At 33.5% G+C, this 19827-nt stretch overlaps 4 protein-coding genes across 10 annotated transcripts; 2 read left to right on the forward strand and 2 right to left on the reverse strand.

Moving 5' to 3' along the window:
• The first annotated feature begins 2862 nt into the window (after positions 1-2862).
• Positions 2863-5573, forward strand: LOC110622752 (probable arabinosyltransferase ARAD1). Its single transcript, XM_021767372.1, has 4 exons — positions 2863-3445; positions 3720-4016; positions 4099-4194; positions 4794-5573. Exons 1-4 carry the CDS (start codon positions 2966-2968, stop codon positions 5217-5219), a joined length of 1299 nt encoding a protein of 432 aa, XP_021623064.1. The 5' UTR covers positions 2863-2965; the 3' UTR covers positions 5220-5573.
• A 1192-nt stretch (positions 5574-6765) lies between these two features.
• Positions 6766-11834, reverse strand: LOC110622751 (sodium/hydrogen exchanger 1). 3 transcript variants are annotated; one of them, XM_021767370.2, is made up of 14 exons: positions 11369-11834; positions 11162-11280; positions 10641-10738; positions 10415-10474; positions 10279-10325; positions 9990-10184; positions 9707-9753; positions 9085-9151; positions 8654-8754; positions 8144-8245; positions 7799-7937; positions 7655-7717; positions 7491-7559; positions 6766-7226 (listed from the first exon to the last, which is right to left on the reverse strand). In XM_021767370.2, the coding sequence occupies exons 1-14, from the start codon at positions 11534-11536 to the stop codon at positions 6894-6896; spliced, it is 1608 nt and encodes a 535-aa protein (XP_021623062.1). In that variant the 5' UTR covers positions 11537-11834; the 3' UTR covers positions 6766-6893. The 3 variants fall into 3 exon arrangements, with proteins under 3 accessions (XP_021623062.1, XP_021623061.1, XP_021623063.1); XM_021767369.2 differs by having other exon boundaries at positions 7491-7574; positions 11369-11827; XM_021767371.2 differs by lacking the exon at positions 11369-11834 and having other exon boundaries at positions 7491-7574; positions 11104-11280.
• A 1048-nt stretch (positions 11835-12882) lies between these two features.
• LOC110621966 lies at positions 12883-16801 on the reverse strand. 4 transcript variants are annotated; one of them, XM_021766281.2, is made up of 8 exons: positions 16426-16801; positions 15715-15794; positions 15446-15506; positions 14756-14813; positions 14474-14531; positions 14029-14101; positions 13648-13770; positions 12883-13116 (listed from the first exon to the last, which is right to left on the reverse strand). In XM_021766281.2, exons 1-7 carry the CDS (start codon positions 16750-16752, stop codon positions 13678-13680), a joined length of 750 nt encoding a protein of 249 aa, XP_021621973.1. In that variant the 5' UTR covers positions 16753-16801; the 3' UTR covers positions 12883-13116; positions 13648-13677. The 4 variants fall into 4 exon arrangements, with proteins under 4 accessions (XP_021621973.1, XP_021621974.1, XP_021621970.1 ...); XM_021766282.2 differs by having other exon boundaries at positions 12883-13150; XM_021766278.2 differs by having other exon boundaries at positions 14474-14561.
• A 1123-nt stretch (positions 16802-17924) lies between these two features.
• LOC110623565 (UPF0603 protein At1g54780, chloroplastic) lies at positions 17925-19711 on the forward strand. 2 transcript variants are annotated; one of them, XM_021768556.2, is made up of 3 exons: positions 17925-18457; positions 18566-18758; positions 19066-19324. In XM_021768556.2, exons 1-3 carry the CDS (start codon positions 18011-18013, stop codon positions 19194-19196), a joined length of 771 nt encoding a protein of 256 aa, XP_021624248.1. In that variant the 5' UTR covers positions 17925-18010; the 3' UTR covers positions 19197-19324. The 2 variants fall into 2 exon arrangements, with proteins under 2 accessions (XP_021624248.1, XP_021624247.1); XM_021768555.2 differs by having other exon boundaries at positions 17927-18457; positions 19305-19711.
• Positions 19712-19827: the final 116 nt, after the last annotated feature.

The raw sequence follows: 19827 nt of genomic DNA on the forward strand, positions 1-19827 counted from the left end.
ATTTAAATTTAATTTATACAAACTAAATTTAATAATTATATTAGACATTTATGTTTAAATTCAGGTATTTATATATATATATTAATTATTTTTATGTGAATTTTTATATAAATATAGATGGATAGATGTAATAATACTTTGTATTATTAAAATCTAATACTTTATTTTTTTAAACGATGATGAGTTTGGTTCTCATCTTTCTCCCGTAGAAAATTAATATATGTAGACAGAAGATCAGGTTTTTTTTCTTTTTTTTTTTTATTAGTGGATGATGGTTTTTTCTTTTTCAAAGTTAAAGAGAGAGAATGTAAAATAATCAAATACATCCCAAGCATCTATGAGACGACTTCAGGCAAAATAATAAATTTCTAACAATAGAGTATTTTCTTTTTATTTAGTGTATCGGTCATCACCAGAAATATGAATTTTAATATTCTGAATGTCACAATGCCTATAAAACATAAAAAATATTTAGGTTTATGTTCGATCATTAGTGAAGGTTGTTTTCACCTTTTTAAAAGAGAGAACCTGAAAATGAATTTCTGAATGGAAATTATTGCTCTTAGTTAAGATAGGAGAAGAGATCCTCCTCAAATCGGTAGCACATGCCATTTCGATTTACTGCACGAGTGTGTTTTTGTTGTCTTTCGCTATGTGCGAGAAGATTTAGAAGATGATTGAATTCTCTTTTGTGGGAATTAGGGGCTCAAAGTAGGAAATGTGTTCATTGGTTGTTTTAGAACCGATTGTGCGTGGACAAAAATTATAGAGAAATGGGCTTCAAAAACTTTTGTTGTTTTAATTTAGCAATGTTTAGCAAGCATGAATGGAGAATTCTTTCAAATTCTAACTCTTTTTTATCTCAATTTTTTAAAACTAAATACTTTTAATTTTTTATCTCAAAGTTAAATACTTTCCCCATTGGAATTTTGTTAAAGCGGAGAAGAGTTCGAAACCAAATTTTATTTAAAGCAATATTTCGCAAGTCAAAGACTTGCTAAAATTGGGTGTGTGTTGGAGAGTTGGGTGATGATAAAAAAAATTAACGTCAGGGGAGACCCTTGGCTGGCTGATGAAAATTAATTTAATATTAATATTTCCTTAACTGTATGATCGGAAGAATTTATTGTAAGTGGGCTTATGAATAGTAGTAGCATTTGGTTGGAATATTCAGCTTAATGAGTTATTGGCACCTTGTGATGTAAGGCAGATTTATAGCATTCCAGTTAGCCGCTTTCACATGGAGGACCATCTTATTTTGCGTTTCACTAGGTCTAGATATCAAATAGTTAGGAGACATGATTCCTCCATCTCACAAAATATGGTGTTTGGTTACTAGAGAAACCTATGAAAGTTTCGTGTTCAATTGAAGGTCAAAATTTTCCGTTGGAGATTCCTATAAGATATTCTACCTATCAAAAATAACATCAAAAGAAAAAGGAATGAAGATTTCTAAAGAGTGTATCATATGCCTTGCTTTTGAAGATGATGCCTATATTTCCTTTAATTGCTCTTTTGTGCTTGATTATTGACAAGAGTTTAGTTTAAATTTATAGATGTGTTACTTGCACCGATTATCTTGGCTAATGTGGCAATTATTATAGATGTACTACTTGTAACGGTTATTTTAACTATCTTCTTAATTTCATGAACTCAGTTGGAATGGAGAAAATTTGTATTATCTTATGGTCTATATAGAATAAAAGAAATAATATGCTATGAAATGATAATTTTTCTTCGTCTAGAGACATTATACAATCGGATTTTGAGATTTTATCAGAATGATAAAAAATGAGAGCAGTTAGTAGATGCACCGATAACATGATGTGCAAAAATTGATTAAACCCCAAAGAAAAAATTAAATTATAATGTTGATACTGGAATACATGAAAAATCAAGGGCAAATTTCCTTTGCAGCAGTTTAGAAATGCAGAGAGTGAGTTATATGCTCTACAAATGGTAGATGCATTAGCTCCGTGAGAAACTCTTTTTGGCTAAACAATCAGCCATACAATGTGAAAGTTTGATGCCAAAAGTATCACCGATACATTTTTTTCATTAAAAAATGACTAGTATGATTTTAAATAATTTATTGATAACCGTAAAATTATATTCTCTCAAAGATTTAATTGGACCTTATCTTCAACATCTAAACAAGCTAATATGATTATTTATGAGTTAATTAGAGAATCATATTTTATATTGGTTTTAAAATTTAGTATGAATCTTATTACTCTATTTGTAATGTTCTTCAACATAAATCTAAATCGAAACTCTTTCTTTTAAAATTGAAAATCTTAATTGGATGTATGAAAAAAGTTTCTTAGCCTAAATTAATTGAAACCCATTAATTATATATATATATCTTTTATAATAATATGAGTTAAAAAAAACTCGATATCACAATAAGTTTATACTAAATGTACTTAAAACTTCAAAATGAATTTTAAATCATTTAATTAAATAAATAATGCTACTCATAATTATTAAAATAAATTTAAAAATCAGGCTAATATTATTGTAGAATTTTTTTTAAATAAAAATTAGGAATTGAGGGTAGAATTTGAGTTCTCTCACTCAGATGCACTTATCGCTAGACTAAGTATGTGGTGTATCGTAAAAATTACTTTAATAATTTAAATAAATGTAATTCTAAAATTGAAAATAACTTTTTTATAAATAAAAAATAACTCTTTTATTATTTTATAGATTTGGAGGATATTAAACTTAAGTCCTTTTCAAATTTTATTAAAACTAACTCAAAATGTTGAATTATAAAATAAAATATCTCCAATAAAATATAAAATTATTTTATTATTATTTCAGTACATTAAGCCCATGTAGCAAAAGTTAGCAGTTAGTTCCCTGCTGTCTCCTTAAAATAACTGAATAAACAGTTGCCTGTCGCAGCCAAAACGACAACGGTAACCGCAACGGCAACGGCCACGGCAAGAGATCTGCCAAAATGTACGGAAAACTGATTCTTTCTATGGTATTCATCTTTCTTCTGCTTTTCTCTTACTCTATCTTCATCGGGACCATCGATATCAGATCATATTTCTTCCCCATCCTGCAACAGTCTCCGGCGGTTGCACCCTCCGTCTGTTCACACGGCCCGCCTCTTAAGGTTTACATGTACAATCTTCCTCGGAGATTCAACGTCGGGATGATGGATCACCGCAATGATGATGACAATCCGCCTGTCACGGCAGAGAATTTCCCGCGGTGGCCCAAGAACTCGGGCGTGAGGAAGCAGCATAGCGTCGAATATTGGTTAATGGCTTCTCTTTTGTATGAAGGCGGTGGAGAGGAGAGAGAAGCGGTCAGGGTTCTAGATCCGGAGAAGGCAGATGCCTTCTTCGTGCCCTTTTTTTCTTCCTTGAGCTTCAATACACATGGGCATACTATGACAGATCCAGAGACGGAGATAGATCGCCAATTGCAGGTGCTTTTGATGATAGTCTATAATATTGCATTCATTTTAGCTTAATTTACAGAATTCGTGAATTCCGGTGACGTGATTGTGGCGAAATTTTCAGTAATGAGTGCGGTTACTAGCTTGAGAAATTTAATTTTTGTGTGGTTAATGATGATTTAGAGGCCTTTGTGTATCTAGTTCTTTGATATGCGTTTTTGCGTTGTCTGTGTTCTGTTGAGCATATGTTGTTTTGAACTTCAGTATCATTATCAATGTTGAGTACTTGTGGGTGTGATTTCAGGTTGATGTGATAGAAATGTTGTATAAATCCAAGTACTGGCAGAAGTCTGGAGGCAGAGACCATGTGATTCCGATGACTCATCCGAATGCTTTCAGATTTCTCCGACAACAGTTGAATGCATCTATTCTCATAGTTGCAGACTTTGGCCGCTACCCAAAATCTATGTCAACTCTGAGAAAAGATGTGGTGGCCCCATATGTACATGTTGTTGATTCTTTTACAGATGATGAACTTCCAGATCCATTTGAATCTCGTACGACACTTCTTTTCTTCCGTGGGAATACAGTCAGGAAAGATGTACGTTTTGTGCTTTTACAGATGGTTACCTCATTCTAAACCTATGTTCAGGTGGCAAAATGATTGCTAATGATTGTTGCAGGAAGGCAAAGTTCGTGCTAAACTGGAAAAGATATTAGCTGGTTATGGTGATGTTCATTTTGAGCGAAGCAAACCTACAACAGAAACAATAAAAGCGGTATGTAGTGAGGATGGTCAAAATTGATAATGCCATCGACCGAGTTTTTATGATATATGTGTTTGTGAGTGTGTATTTTTTCATCCCGTTCTGGGTTCAAGGATTCATACTCATCCAAACATTAAGAGATACCAAGATTACTTTTCTTCACTGTTGCAGTTCTTTTCTGTTCAAATTTATTGCTAGATTTCGATCATCCATTTCCATGGACACAGAGACTTGCAATTACAATATCCAGAATCTAGCATGCTACTTAGTTTTATGAATTATGTTATAATGCATTTTACAGCATGGTTTGATGTTGCAACAAATTTTTTACCGAATTATGACCAGGTGCCAGATTTTGTAGCATTTTATGTAATGTTAAACTTTCTACTTCCCTCTGAAGTTTACAGAGGACACTGAATATGTACTGTTATTATTTAGTGTTTCCATTTATAAAGATACTTCTGTCTTCAGACCAGAAAGATGTGCTCTGTTTTCATGGAGTATGAGAGCCTAATCAGTGGTGTTGTTTATCCAAATTAGTTTTCTACCATAATTTTCCTGCCGTTATTTACCTTGCTCACTCATTTATTTCTTTTCTTCTGATGTACCAGTCAACTGAAGGGATGCGATCATCAAAGTTCTGTCTGCATCCTGCAGGAGACACTCCATCTTCTTGCCGGTTGTTTGATGCTATAGTAAGCCATTGTGTTCCAGTCATTGTGAGCGATCAAATTGAGCTTCCTTATGAGGATGAAATTGATTACAGCCAATTCTCAGTTTTCTTCTCTATAAATGAGGCCATTCAACCGGGATACATGGTTGATCAACTCCGCCAAATTCCAAAGGAGAGATGGATTAAAATGTGGAAACTGCTTAAGAACATCTCCCATCACTTCGAGTTTCAGTACCCACCGGAAAAGGAAGATGCAGTAGACATGATATGGAGACAGGTAAAGTATAAGCTTCCTGCGGTTCAGCTTGCTGTACATAGAAGCCGGAGGTTGAAAATTCCAGATTGGTGGCAAAGGAGAAGATGATTTTGGAGATTTCTTTAAAGATACTGTACATTCATGATTTTTTCATCACTGGTCAGAAACCATATTAATTTCTTTCAAGAGTTAGAAAATAATCAGAGGCAATTACAAACACGATTACACCACCACACACCTCATCTGGATTCATAGTTCGGATAACATATAACCTTCAGCAATACATCAACAGAGTTTTTTTTGACTGTGAAGACCTTTTGTCTTGTCCGCGGAAGGCTTAGCAAATTTTTTTTTTTTACCTTCAACATACAAGACTCACCGAGTATGTAATGGGAGTGTAATAACACACAGCTGTAACGTATTCATTAAAATTCAGCAAAGAGTTTATTCAATTGGCTTTAATCGTGTCTTTTGAATATTTTGCACATTATTATGTTCAAACAACTTTGTATTTTGGATATGATGCATAGTTATTGGTCAATATTAGGGAGAACAACATTTCTTGATCCACTATCTAATTAATTTAAATAGTTTTGACTACGATTTGAATACTAAACACTAATTTAAAAATGATTGCAGAATAGATCAACGAGCCTAGCAATTCTTAAATTAAATGTCACATTAAAATTCATGCATTCATTATTTTCATTGTGCTAATGAAAAATGGTTGACCCACGAGCAATTTTGATTAAAAGAATCTTTGATGGGTCTGAATATCCTAGTTTAAATTAAAATAAAAATTAGATAAATATAATACAATATTATTTAAGTATTTGATTCATAATATAAGGCGTTTGGATTTAAATGGCTTCTAGAGAGGAAGAGGTACACAAAAAGGAACATCACAAATAGAGATAACATGAAAGTCACATTTGCTCCAATCCACTTCTCTGAACGTATGTTCCTTAAAACAATCCCTAAATTACTTCTAATAGTCAATATATTATAAAAGTGATTTATGGATTATTTTAGAGAATTGAGTTTAGGAAGTTAGTTTAGAGGTTAGTTAGGGCTAATGTGACCTGGTTAGGTAGCATCTATATTGGTGAAATAACAATTTTATCAACACTGGAGTAAAAAGAAAAGTTCACATTGTAATTGATAGTCTTTATAATATGGTAGAATTGCAATTTATTTTAGAAAAAAAAAAAGAAAATGTAACTTATCCCTTTTTATAATTATTTTTCCTAATTATAATCCTCTTTGGGCTTGGATTAACAACTATTATACTGTCCTAGTTATGATTATGTAGAGTGTTTCGTTACAAAACGAACCAACGTGACATCCAAGAGGGCAAGGAAAGCGGTGAAGAAGGTGAAAGCAAGCGTTATCATCAAGCTTGCTCAATTCTTCCTGATGACGTATTGAGGCTTGTATTTCCAAGACTTGATTCTGTCGACAAAACCCATGTGCATACTGTTTGCAAGGATTGGCTACGACTCACGAACCAAATTCATTATCAGCTTCAGGTCAGCTGCTATTTCTTTTAATCATCAAAGAATAATAGTCCAAGTATTAGCTTGGACTAATTGTTGACTATTTCCCTCGACTCTGCTCATTTGATTTGTAGATATTCATTGGAGGGATGTTGCTCTTTAGTTAATTACCGTCAATGCTATTGCAAGATTTATTCCTTGCTAGGTTTTTCAATATAAACAAGTTGTCTATAAGTAGCACAAAAAATTAATGAATGAAAAAAATTATCAAGTATGCGATTGACCTTCAGACAGCTGCAGATGTCTCATCAGCTGTTCCTGTTGGCGAACCAGGTACAAATGGGACAAATCCCCGTCCGCCAAACACTGGCCTCATGAATCTGTCGTCAAATTTTCTCCACAAGTAATGAACAGTTATTGTGGGGTGAGTTATCAACAACCTTAGGCTACTTGCTTTTTGGGTCATTTGATTGTTTCGCTGCTCGCTTGGGTCACCATCTTCAATGAATAGTTGCCTTAGGTCTTCCAGACTTGGAATATCAGTTGCATCTGAAACCATTGGTTTTCTATTCCTTAAGAGCACTGCCCCAATAAGAGGTTTTGTCACTGAGCCGCAGACCTGTTCCCATAAGAGAAATGTCATGTGTATGTTAGGACAATGTTTGTGCTAATAATCAAGGTGGATGCAATTCAAACGGAATTCTTTTGATTTCGATTCTTTGAAGATTTGACTAAAATATTGAGTTTTCCACTAAAACCATTTAAATTGGTCATATGTGCCACTGAGGAAGTGCAGAGCTCCCAGAACTACTGGTTAGTGCAGAACAAAGACAAGGATTTAAAGATAGAACAATCTAAGGGCTCTCAGATAAACAGAACTTACAATTGTACTGAAGAGAACAACGGTAATTGTACAGGTGATCATTAGTGCAGAATCAGAGGAAGTGATTTGCTGGGTGTTTGAAAACTGTAATTAGATAATGAACAAGCATATGTCAATCTGAGAATCAAACACCTTGAAGTAGAAATTCAATTATCGTGGCATACCTGGTTATAAGACAAAGCAATAGTAACTGCACCTCTCATTAGTCCTGCCCACCACATGATAAACTAAAATTTCAAACAGTTAGCGACATTTTCTAGTAGAACCATATGAGGGTAGCTATTTTTTGGATTCCATGTGATTATTACCTGTTGCTTAAACTCAATTTTGTTACCCTGTCTCTTTTGGAAACAATTTATAATATTTGCTAAAGGGAACACAAATGCTGCCCTTCCGATTAACACCAGTGCAAAGAATGTTGCGCTGATGGTCACCAAAGTTCCTGCACTGAATTTTGAATGCAAAACAAGGTAGGTATGCCAAGTGATGTTCTAATGTAAAATCTCTAGAGGCATACATTATCATGGATTATGAACTAATTGTCTGTATATATAGCAACATTCATCACCCTTCAGTTAATATACCATGGCCAATACTAAGGTTCAGTATTATTAGGAAGAGCACGTCTGTATATTTAACTGGTAGAAGGTTACCTTGCATGACTCTCTTTCCAATTTTCAATGTCGAAGGCATCCATACCGACGTACACAAAGATAAAAGTTTCTGCAATAAATGACATTGTTGCAAATGCATGCCTGAAATTATCAGCCAGCATCAGGTTAACTAAAATCATTACCATTTCTGGAGGAAATTTAAAAGAAAAGCAAATATATCAAAAAATAAAAGGGTTTCCATCTAAATCTGTAGTCAGGAACTAGAATAAGTTTGCACAAATGTATGCCGGAAATTATCAGCCAGCATGGGATTAACTAAAATCATTCACCATGTCTAGAGGAAACTTAAAAGAAAATCAAAAATAAAAATCTCTCTCTATGTATAATCCATCTGTATTAGAATTAGAATAAGTTCGTTAACTGATGGAATACAGTGTTCTTTGCACAGATAAAGAATGGAGAAACCTCTATGAACACAGTGGAAAACAAACATGACAAAAGAGAAGAAGCAGAAGAAAAATAAGAAGATTAGGGAAAGAGGGTTCTCACTTGGTTGTTATCCTAGAGCTTTCAGTAACATTGTGCCACGTGTAGTGTGACATAACAATGCCACAGAAGAAAACTGTCAAAATCCCGCTGAGATTTAAAAGCTGCAAGAGGGAAGAAATTCACATTTCACCCAATGATGGAAATAGAGTTGAATTAAATGCATAGATACCATATTTCTAAAGCTTAAAGTCAAATGCATTTGCTAAAATCACTCTACAGATCATGATAGTCATATATGTACCCCTTCCAATGAAAAGATCAAACTCAACACAAAATTTAAAAGCTGCAGTAGGTGATATGATTGAAGAGACTTTAGATCTAGACTACTGAGTTGTATTAGGCATCATTTATTGATGGGTTATACCATGTTCCGGAACTTATTTTTGTTAAAAAATTTTCTAGCCAGGATTTGATATTCTATTGTTTGGTACCTCAGCCAGCAGGTACGATAAATAAGCCAGAAGCATCATAAGTGCAACTTCACGATCAGTGGAATGCCTGTTTATGAGAAGACAAAATGTCAGGACACAAAATACAAAGACCAACATGAATACAACTAAAAGTTAGAATATGGAGCTCTCCAAAGTTGAAGTTTTATATAGTTCAAGGTTTGAGTAAATATAATGCCTCCTCAATTGCAGCAGACCAATTTTTTTATGAAACTAGCTCAACACGTCAGAGTTTGGCTCAGTTTAGAACCATGTTTTCTGCTAATTGACAGGCATTACAAGCCAAAATTGCAAAGGCCTAGTGACAGTAAAGAATCTGTCATTGATTCAAGTAATTGGATCTGAAACTCAGTTTATCCTTGCGCCATTAATTTTACATTATATGAAGCTCATTGATGAAGATGTATTGGCAACCCAAATCTTTCCCCACAAGGGTCCAACTCATTTTATCTGAACTTCATTTTGACAGTGTGAATATTGACTTTACCTTAGATGGAGACATCTCAGTGAAAAATGCTCTGGAAAACAGAAAATGAGAAAATAAAAAGGGACCACGTTCAACATTAAATGCTCAAAGCAAAAAGTGAAGAGCAATCCTCCTTACCTTCCAAAGTAAAGTGTTTTTATGACAAAAGCACTTAACAGACCCACCTGAAACATTGAAATAGGGGAAGTCAGACACAACCCACAAACAGTCTCTCTCAAATCTATCAAACAACACACAAGCCAATGCGTTACTGTTCTGTAATTCTGAAGAAAAGCAATGGAACTTTAGTTTTAAGTAGCATGGAGGGATTTCTTTCTAATATTAACATATTTGTCAGAAATGCTTCATAATGCATTTTGGTGAAAACAAGTCAATAAAAGTAGAAGACTGCATGACTCACAACTATACCAAGAGCAGTACTGGTGAAGAAGAGATAAAGAAAGTTCCCAAGCAAGTTTAAGGTGACTTTGGCATCAATGTTGTTGAAATTCAGTGATTGGACTGCATTGTAAAGCACAATAGAGGTAGCATCATTCACTACTCCCTCCCCAAACACTATGCTGTACAGAAAGGGTGTCTCTTCTTGACTCAGAACCTGAACCACCAGCAAGAGATCAACCATTACTATCTTTACTTAATTATCCACATAAACCCATTGCTGTACTAAGATTGAACTTTATTAAATGTACCTGTAACGTGCAAACTGAGTCAGTTGCTGACAGTATGGCACCAATGGCTGCACATATAGAAAACTAAAATTAATGCCTTAGAATTAGTTAAGGCGAATAAAATGGGGAAAAAAATCATCAATAGTTATTGAATCACCTAGGAATTGTTGCAAAGTAAGAGAAGTAAGGCCGATTTTCTTAAAAAGCAGAAAGGCACCTATAAGATTATCAGAGAGTTAGGCTGTCTGTTTTACGGGATACAATATTAAAAAAAAAAAGACCACACAGATGCATCAATCAGATGCTTATCGATTTAAAGTTTGAAAATGATGGATCAAAGTTGTAGAAATTAGAAAAAAAACAATAGTAGAAAGGGATCTAACCCAGTGATATTAGGCAAAATGAAATTACTGTCCCCAGTATTCCAAACAACAATATTGTAGTGAAATTCTTGAAGAACTGCTTTTTCTTGACCTGGAATCTGGAACCAAGTTTTGAAAATAAGAAACAGTAATCAAGGAAAAGTAAAATAAAGCACAGAGAAAGAAAAGCAGCAGAACTGTACTCAGTAAAATCAACTTCCAAAATTTTCCCAGGAACATTATAGCAAACATTTGAAACCAAAGTGGCTCTCACAATTGTCGAAACCAAGAATTCAAATTCAAGGCAAAATTGAGATCTTTATATCTTTCCACATGCAAATATTTTCACTATTCAACTTTTATACATGAGCAAACTCAAAATCAAGAAAAAAAAAATTGTACGAGCAAACTGAAAATCAAGGAAAAGAAAAAAGATAGCACAGCAACAAAAGAAAATCTCAAATTCCAGAACTAAACTACCAACCTCAAACAACTCAGAAGCAACCAGTCAAACTTCAAATTGAGATATAAAGAGATCATACCCAGCATTGAAAATGATTGGAGGAAGCAAATAAAGGAAGAACAAATCCTCACTGAACACTAATAACCGCGAATCCTGCCATTTTTCAATAACCAAAACGATGGCACCAGCACACAACCCCTGTAGAAACATATATATGATCAATGAAACAACCAAAAAGTATAGAACCCATCAAAAAAACCAAATCAACAGGAAGAAATGCACATACCAAAAGAAGGGCAGTGATAGACTCGTTGGCCCAGCGGTTCTCTTCAAGGAGGTGACCTATGACGATACAGGCACAAAGGAGAGCAAAGAAGACACAGAGGGCGATAATAGTGCTGGTAGAAAGAAAGGATGATGAACTTTGAAGTGGTATTGTTTCATGAGAGGCCATTTTGGGAAGCGTCTGGGTGGATTTTTCATTCACAAAAGTGCATATGCACTCTGGAGGAATGTAGATGAAGGGCTAGGGATTAAGCTGGAGCTGACACTGATCTGTTCTTCGGGTGAATTGTCAGTCTCTTGGTTTCAACTTAAACAGTGAAATGGAGGGAAGGGAAGACCGGTAGTTAGAATGAGCTATCAGACTTTACGGTCTTACTATTCTGTGTTTTCTGTACTCAACTCAATTTTTAAAAAAATATTTTTTAATCCCTTAGTAGTGACAAAATTAAAAAAATATATATTTAAAATATAATTTTATATATTAATATAAAATTCTAATTTTTTATTAATTAGGTATACCTAAACCTAATTAATTATATATTGTGTAAATGCAATAATTTCTTTTGTTCGGAATGGTGCAAACGGTTGAATTTATTTATTTCGGAAAAATATTTTTTTTATTTTTTTATTTTTTGAATGTTTGAAATAGTAGGAAAAAATTAATCAATAAAAGTATTTTGATAATCAAATAAAAGAAGAAATTTTAGATATCGGTAATTTTATTAACACTATTTAATAATTAACATTCTAAACGTAATGTTATTAACACTTTTCTTAATAATATAATTTAAAAAATAAAATTTTTTATAATGAGTTTATTAAAAAAATATCTTTCATATATAAGTTATTTTCTAAAAAAATGGTTTTTTTTTTTTTTTACAATTTTACTACATCATAAATTAGTTTATTGTATATATTTAAATTACATAAATTATATTATTGTTATTTATAAAATTATAGAAATTAAAATGTTAATAAAATAAAAAAATCTTAATTGTATTTCCCATGACAAAAGTAATTTATATGATTTTAAAATTATGAATAAATAGGCGATTTTGCCATTCAACTAAAAGTCTCACCTAAGCCAAAACCTGATATCGATTTGAAGATAATCTTTGCAAGGCATTGCCATATTATCCAATATTTATTTACATGACTAAAAGAAATAATTATAAAAATCTCTCAACTCTTTATTGAATGAGTCGATTTTTATTCAGTTTTATATAAATATTGTTTTTTTTTCTTTTTCTTTTTCTTCCACGGATTGCCTGTGCAAAGAGCCTCAACACAGAGTATAAGGATGTTAAGAACAGTTGCCTCGCTGCTCTCAAACTGTAACTAATCAATAAAAAGAATAATTAGAAGTAGTGGGTTTTTGTTTTTAATAAAAAAAAGTTCACTATTTAACAAAGATGTCAAGCTCTAGCTATTCAAAATTGTTTCTTTTCCACCCATTCTTGCTACTGGTTCCTCTGTTTTGAAAGAAACAACAAACTCCATGAAAGATGTACTAAATGATATGAAAGATGTTGAAGGAACAGAAGATATTACACTTTAAAAAAATGTTATTATCGTATGATACAATAGTAAAGCCAACAAAAAGTTCTCAATTCAAAATTTCCTTTCTATAGTTTCCAAAATGACTCACCACCCACCATTCCCATACAGGAAAATGAAGGAGAATCTGAAATGCAAGTCTCTGTGATTGTTAGGAACAGGATGCCTCTCCAATCTAATATTCAGCTTGTTCTGCATTAAATAAAGAATTTCAGGAACTAATACTCTGCAAACCCACCAGGAAAAGAGAAAAAGAAGCAGCAGCATGTTAGATTGGAAGGAAATTAGTTGGTTTCTGTATATTTCTCCGAAAGAACTTTTATTCAAAGGCAAGGTCAGAAACTTCTGCTAAGTTTCATCTATTCATATCTACTTCTAAAAGATTTAATTTGAAGCTTGACCTCAAGAGGCAGGTCTGTTAAGTTTCACGGTGCGTCCTGAGCTTTAGTGAAACGGTGTATCACATGTATGCAGAAGCATCTATCAAACTGATAATGGAATGCACCGTTTTTGGTTTAAATGTTTGTTAAGAGTTAGTTTGTTGAGTTTGCTCGTCAGGCGGGAGAGCGTTTCCTCCTTAGCCGATCTGTATATAAAGCAACTTGTTCATTCATTATTTGGTGTTTACTCATTTTTCTGAGATTTTTCACAAGGTCATGGCCAAGTGAAGTTAAGAAAGCTAAATATATAGTGATTAGTGTGATATTAAAACATGTAACTTACCAACCCTAAAAATTATCAACTGGCAGCAGACTAAAGAACTGTCAATGAAATAGCAGCAGAGCGAAGCTTCACACCATCGTTGTCCCATTTAAACTGTGGTGCAGTTGCTCCAGCAATAATTGCCTGCATTATATTGCTTGATGATAAATAATAGATACAAATCGTAATGATAACAACAAAAACCTGTGAATGAGAGAGCTAAGTAAGAAATTAGGGTTCTGAGGAATGTTTAGCAAGGTTTATTCAAGAGAAGATCTAAAGAACAAAGCAACCAGTGGGCTTAACGTTTAGCCAATCATTGTTTTCACATTTCATGGCTTGTTTGTAAAAGATATGCAGCAAGTAAACAATGCTCTAACAGTTAAAGGTGTGTATGTCTACCTTTCCGCTGTTAACTGCTGCTACTAATGCCACATGTTGTTCTTCTCTACCAAATTCATAGAAGTAATAAGTCCTGAAATAAAATCAAATGACAGAACAGAATAAGCATTGTACAAAAGATCCATAATTTTCTTTGCATAGATTGTTCTTTCATCTCTTTAGGGACCATGTTGAATCACACAAGTCTTCTGCAGAATCTAAGGTGTTTTCACCATCCAATTAAAAGAAATTCTCTCCTTTTATTACTGATAAATGCAGGAAATTACACAGTATGCTTGATAATACTGTAACTACTACTTCCTATTCCTGGTACTATTATTACTTCACAGAAACAGGAAAATATTTGTCTCCTTGTTATCTTTGTTTTATCTCTAACAGTAACACATCTATTGTTTACAAATTTTCTATAACAGCCCCATTGTCCACAAGTCATTAATAAACTCACCTGAAACCTTCCTCTTCCTTTATTTTTATTGTTCGAGCAGAGTATAAAGTTGCTCCACCTACCATTGTAGCATAACAACAATTGAAAACTACAGAGAGCATAAAGAAAATCAAGAGAAACTTCACACTTGTTTTTCCAAATAAAATTTGAAACATAGGAAAAAGCAGGAACAGTGGAAATATACTTGCGTATGTGCGTGCGTGTATAGGAAGATCTGTACATATGATTTTCACTTTCAAAGAATCAATACTACCAGAATAACCGAATAAACCATAAACAGACCTGGAACAAAGATTTTTGCCGCTTCCTTCAGTGAACCTAAATCTGTAATATCCTTAGCCTGTTCAAGTTAGTAAAAGTACGTAAGTTCTTGATGAAGTTATGCTGTATGATCTCAAATTGAACCATCTTCCAAATTAGGATCAATATGGAGTGTTAATTAGTCTTCTGTTAGCCTAAAAAACAGACAGTAAAATAGAATAAATTACTTGGCAAGTTAAGAAAAATGCAATATATGTTTGTGGTTTAAGGTTGTGCACTTTAAAGTCAGACAATTGAATTTCTCATGGAACCCTATCAAACACTAAGCCCATAACTAGGTTAACACAAGGGAAATCTGTGGCATTTCACCATGAAAATATAATGATTAATAAGAGATATTAATATTCTCGTTTAAGTAATGGACATTGGTAATTTAACTAGGGATTGGATTGGATTGAATTACTGGGGATATGGGAAGAGTTAAAACAAAAAATCACATCCTCTTATTCCAAAATAAATGGTTATTCTTGGAACAAACCCCAAAAGTTCCTATTTCTTACCAATGCATCACAAAAGACAAGATGCGTTGTGCGAGGCTTGCAGTAGCAATGTAGCCACAAGCCAACAGCATAATACAGAAGTTCATTACAGTCAAATATCTTCTCAAGGTTTATATACCAGAAAAGCAAATAGCATAATTTTTTTTGATACCTCCAAGAAAGTGATCTTGAGTTGATTGGAGGGGCGAATGACCACACTCAGAACTTCAGATCTGCATGAGCAATAAGCCAAGGAAAAATCAAAACCAAAGCTTACGTATTAGTTTCACCAAGAACAAAGGAAGTAATCAAACTTTGCAAGAAACCTATTTTCTCAGAAATAATTGCAACCTAACAGACATAACAAAGTTAACATTTCAAAACTGTGAAAAGTTAAATAAATAAGTAAAAGCATATGCAACTTGATTTCCAATAATATACCCATCTGGAGATGCAAAACGCGCTGCAAAAGGCTTTGGCTTTGCCTTATCCCCATATAAAGACAACCCCGCATTGAAATCCTGAAAACAATGAAAATTATCGGCATTTGTCAACAAAGGCAATGAAAATATTTGAACTTAGTATTCATACAAACCAAGATACTGAATGAAATAATGAACTTGCTTTTAAAATCGCAATTTTTAAAGCTTACTGTCATCAATGACTTGAAAATTCATCAAGACCTATATGAATCATTCACGCATCTGGAAAGAAAACAAAACGAATAGCTTGAAACAAAAACTATTCTTATCAATGAAAATTTTACAGTAGGAGTCCTGAACTGGAAAATTTTATTGCAAGATATTAAAAAGGAAGAAAAGGCAAAACACGTATTGGCCCTCTAAAAAAGTCCAGCTCAAGACCCTTACCAAAAGATCATGGTACTAGATAGCTAAATTTCCCTTCAAAACACTAATTATAAGAAATGTAAGATAATAAGGGTTTCAATTTTTGCAATAGTGGATCGATGAAATGGATGCTACAATCACCATATAAGTCATCAATTATCATGCATAATTTCAAATCATTATCTACGCAGCCGAAACACACACCCACATTTCAAAATTGATTTTATTAAGACCCAAAATTTCAAAACTAGACTTGCAACACTATATTTGAGAAAAAACACATTCCATGTTGAGGATTCTATACCTCTGGCTCCATGATGTCCTCAAATTGAGGAGGTACACGGATGGCAAACCCATCGCCATAGAACTGGAACCAAGATTTGGTGTTGGCAATCCCTGAAAGAGCCGGCTTTGAAGGGGAAGAAGATTCATCTAAGGACAGTGCAAGTGGGATTTGAGTAGTTAGTGCAATTACACCAAGGGAAGTAGTTTTGAAGAGAAACTGTCTCTTGGAGGCAGTGTTGAGGAAGGCAGAAGTAAGATAGGTGGGTTTTGGGGAGTTGGAGATTGTGGGGCTGTGGTTTTGGGGAGGTTTTTGGGGCTGCGAAGTGAGGGAGAGAAGAATTGCCATGAGAGAAGAGCTTGAATTTCATGGTCGTTAAAAAATGGAGGGAGATAATGTGGGGCAGGGTCACTGCTTTTTTTATACCTTGGATTTGCTGGCTAATGGAAGGGTATTTTTGGGCTTCTGAAGGAATATATATTTTTTCTAATGATCAGAGAAAAAAGAAAGGTACCCTAGAAATTTAGTGCCTGTTTGTTTACGAAAACTTCAAATATTTTTTTTTTAAAAAAAAATAAATAGCTAACAAAAAAGAGTTTACTCTAGTCTTGTAAATTTAGATGTAGAAAATCTCCCATTTAATTTTTTTTATATGGTTGTGTAAACTTAGATATAAAAGATTTTTTTTTTTTTTCTGTTCGCTAGCAATGTTCTTTTATATTACATTATCACTTGTTAATATCACCAAAACTGTGAGGTGATTTTTTCTGCTCTTTTTTTTTTGTCACGGTACTGAGTTAAATTTTTTTTTAAGTGAATCTGCGTGTAAGGTATTTTCAGTTTGACGCTCCTTATTGAGCTGAAACGCTTGTCATAGGATTGGTTCTTTTTGAATAGACCTAACGAGTCTTGAATCTTCATTCTTCTTTCAGTTTTTATCTCATTCTCATATAGAGAAAATCCGACCGTTATCAATATGTTTTAGTTTTTTTATTAAAAAATTAAAAGTTAATATTTTAATTTTTTAAAATTCAATTCAAATTAAGTTGGTTTATACTTTTATTCTTTTTTCAAATTATTTTTGAAACAGAAAATTATTGACTTTTTATAACTAATATTATAATATAATAAAATTAAAAGGTATTTAAAATATTTATTTACCACAATAAAAATACAACATATTATTATAAATAAATAAACAATACATTTTCAAAAATGTTTTTAAAAGTAAAATAATTTTTAAAATATATATCGTAATTATTTTTTTGAAAATATGACAGATATATATATGTTTTATTTAATTTTATAAGTAATAAATTATTTTTGTCAGTAATAAATGCATGCATTTTTACATTTCATATTTTAAAGTAAAAAATAAACATACTCAAGTTTTGCAGTCCTGATTTATGAATAGACCAAATTGTCCTCACGTTTTCCATGGCTGAGAGATGTTATCCTCTTTAAAATATAGCCAGCCAATCCAAAGGCAAAACAAAATCCAAACCACCCAAATTTTAGAACCCAACAGTAACCAGAAATTGTTGAATAAACCATACCATAATATCTCTCCTTTGGCCACTATTACTGATCTGTTGTTAACTCTCCAATGGAAACACTACTTTCTTCTCACTCCCTTTCCCCTCTCTTCAACCCAAAACCTTCCTCACCCAAAACCCATTTCCCCCTACCACTTCAACCAAGACCTCACTCACTTTCTCTCACTAAACCCATCACTTGCAGCCTCAAGAACCAGACTCCACAATCTCTTAAACCATTTTTGCCAATACCCACAAGCTGGGTTTCTCATGCCCAACAAGGCCTGGCAGCTCTAGCTCTTTCTTTGGCACTCAACTTTAGCCCAATCTTGTACACTGGCAATGCACTAGCATCAGAATTTGATGTTATTAATGAAGGTCCACCAAAGGATTCTTATGTTGTTGATGATGCTGGTGTGCTTAGTCGAGTAACCAAAACTGATCTAAAGCAGCTATTATCAGACTTGGAGTCTAGGAAGAATGTCAAGATCAATTTCATCACTGTTAGAAAGCTTACTGTAAGTAATGGCCTGATTTGTAACTTAATTGTGCCAAATTGTGAATTGTATTGCCTTGGGAATGTTTTTTGTAATTGGTAGTGAATAGAGATTATTTTTGGACTTCAGAGCAAAGCTGATGCTTTTGAGTTTGCTGATCAAATTCTGGAGAAATGGTATCCTACTGTAGAAGAGGGCAATAATAAGGGAATTGTTGTGCTAGTGACCAGCCAAAAGGAAGGAGCAGTAACAGGAGGCCCTGGATTTGTCCAAGCAGTTGGAGAGACTGTTCTTGATTCCACTGTCTCAGAGAACCTTCCTGGTAACTATGCACTTACTTACCCTCCATTTGGAATCAAAAATTTTACAAATATCCAATTCAATTGATCTTTTTTTTCTAACAATTATCTTCTTTGAAATGAAAAATTTTCCTTTTAACTTTAAAAGAAGATTAATTCTTGCATGATTCTACAGGAATTCATTTGAATTATTTTCTTACAAAATGAATCATGCCAAACAGTTATATTTCAGTTTGGTGATTGTCCTTTTTCTGTGTGTCTGTCTTTGGTATTTCTATATTTATGAAGTTTAGCTTAAAAAAATTTAACATTATTGAGGTTGTTTGTTAGTGAATAGCCATTGTCAACATCCTTTTGCAAGCTGGAAAAATTCATTAGTTTCAGTTGTCATTTATCTTAGAGATGAGGTACATTGCCAAATTCCCATTGTTTTCTCATGCTGCAACTCTTCTCCTGGTTAAACTGTCATCGATAAAGACAAGGATACAATTGAAAAAATCACAAAGGGTGAAATGTCCAATTTGTTGTCTAATCATGAACAGCAGTAACTATGTGCTTTGCAATTGCAGTATTGGCTACAGAGGAGAAGTACAATGAAGCTGTGGTTAGCAGTGCAAAGAGGCTAGTAGCTGCCATTGATGGGCTTCCAGATCCTGGTGGCCCCAAGTTCAAGGACAATAAGAGAGAATCCAATTTCAAAACCAGGGAAGAGACAGAAGAGAAGAGGGGACAATTCGCTCTAGTGGTTGGAGGACTTTTGGTGATTGCTTTTGTGGTTCCAATGGCACAATACTACGCTTATGTATCCAAGAAATAGGTAATACTCATTTTGCAAGACTTGCCCCTCAAATTATTTCCTTAAAGAGTTTCAGATTTCTGAAACTTGGTGATTTACAGTTGTACAAAAGTTAATCTTGAACTGGTCAATGGGAACCTTGCAATCAGAGGATAAGAACAAATTTTCTGTTTATGTTCATGAAATGTGTATTTGGTGAAAATCATGAGAATAGAGGGTCCAAATGTTACATTTCTGCAAACTTGAGCTTTTGCTTCATAGGCTATAACTCATAAATGGGAACTATGCAAGCCATG

This window comes from Manihot esculenta, chromosome 9 (assembly GCF_001659605.2).
Source record: "Manihot esculenta cultivar AM560-2 chromosome 9, M.esculenta_v8, whole genome shotgun sequence".
Classification (NCBI taxonomy): domain Eukaryota; kingdom Viridiplantae; phylum Streptophyta; class Magnoliopsida; order Malpighiales; family Euphorbiaceae; genus Manihot; species Manihot esculenta.

Coding starts and splice junctions, on each gene's coding strand:
- LOC110623565 (XM_021768555.2), top strand. CDS start 18,011: ATGGAAACACTACTTTCTTCTCACTCCCTTTCCCCTCTCTTCAACCCA. Junction 18,458..18,565: donor TCACTGTTAGAAAGCTTACT/GTAAGTAATGGC, acceptor TTTGGACTTCAG/AGCAAAGCTGATGCTTTTGA. Junction 18,759..19,304: donor TGTCTCAGAGAACCTTCCTG/GTAACTATGCAC, acceptor TTGCAATTGCAG/TATTGGCTACAGAGGAGAAG.
- LOC110621966 (XM_021766278.2), bottom strand. CDS start 16,752: ATGGCAATTCTTCTCTCCCTCACTTCGCAGCCCCAAAAACCTCCCCAA. Junction 15,795..16,425: donor AGGACATCATGGAGCCAGAG/GTATAGAATCCT, acceptor CATTGTTTTCAG/GATTTCAATGCGGGGTTGTC. Junction 14,814..15,445: donor TCAAGATCACTTTCTTGGAG/GTATCAAAAAAA, acceptor TAACTTGAACAG/GCTAAGGATATTACAGATTT.
- LOC110622751 (XM_021767369.2), bottom strand. CDS start 11,536: ATGGCCTCTCATGAAACAATACCACTTCAAAGTTCATCATCCTTTCTT. Junction 10,475..10,640: donor ATTTTGCCTAATATCACTGG/GTTAGATCCCTT, acceptor ATAATCTTATAG/GTGCCTTTCTGCTTTTTAAG. Junction 10,185..10,278: donor ACTCAGTTTGCACGTTACAG/GTACATTTAATA, acceptor CTGGTGGTTCAG/GTTCTGAGTCAAGAAGAGAC.
- LOC110622752 (XM_021767372.1), top strand. CDS start 2,966: ATGTACGGAAAACTGATTCTTTCTATGGTATTCATCTTTCTTCTGCTT. Junction 3,446..3,719: donor AGATAGATCGCCAATTGCAG/GTGCTTTTGATG, acceptor GTGTGATTTCAG/GTTGATGTGATAGAAATGTT. Junction 4,195..4,793: donor CAACAGAAACAATAAAAGCG/GTATGTAGTGAG, acceptor CTGATGTACCAG/TCAACTGAAGGGATGCGATC.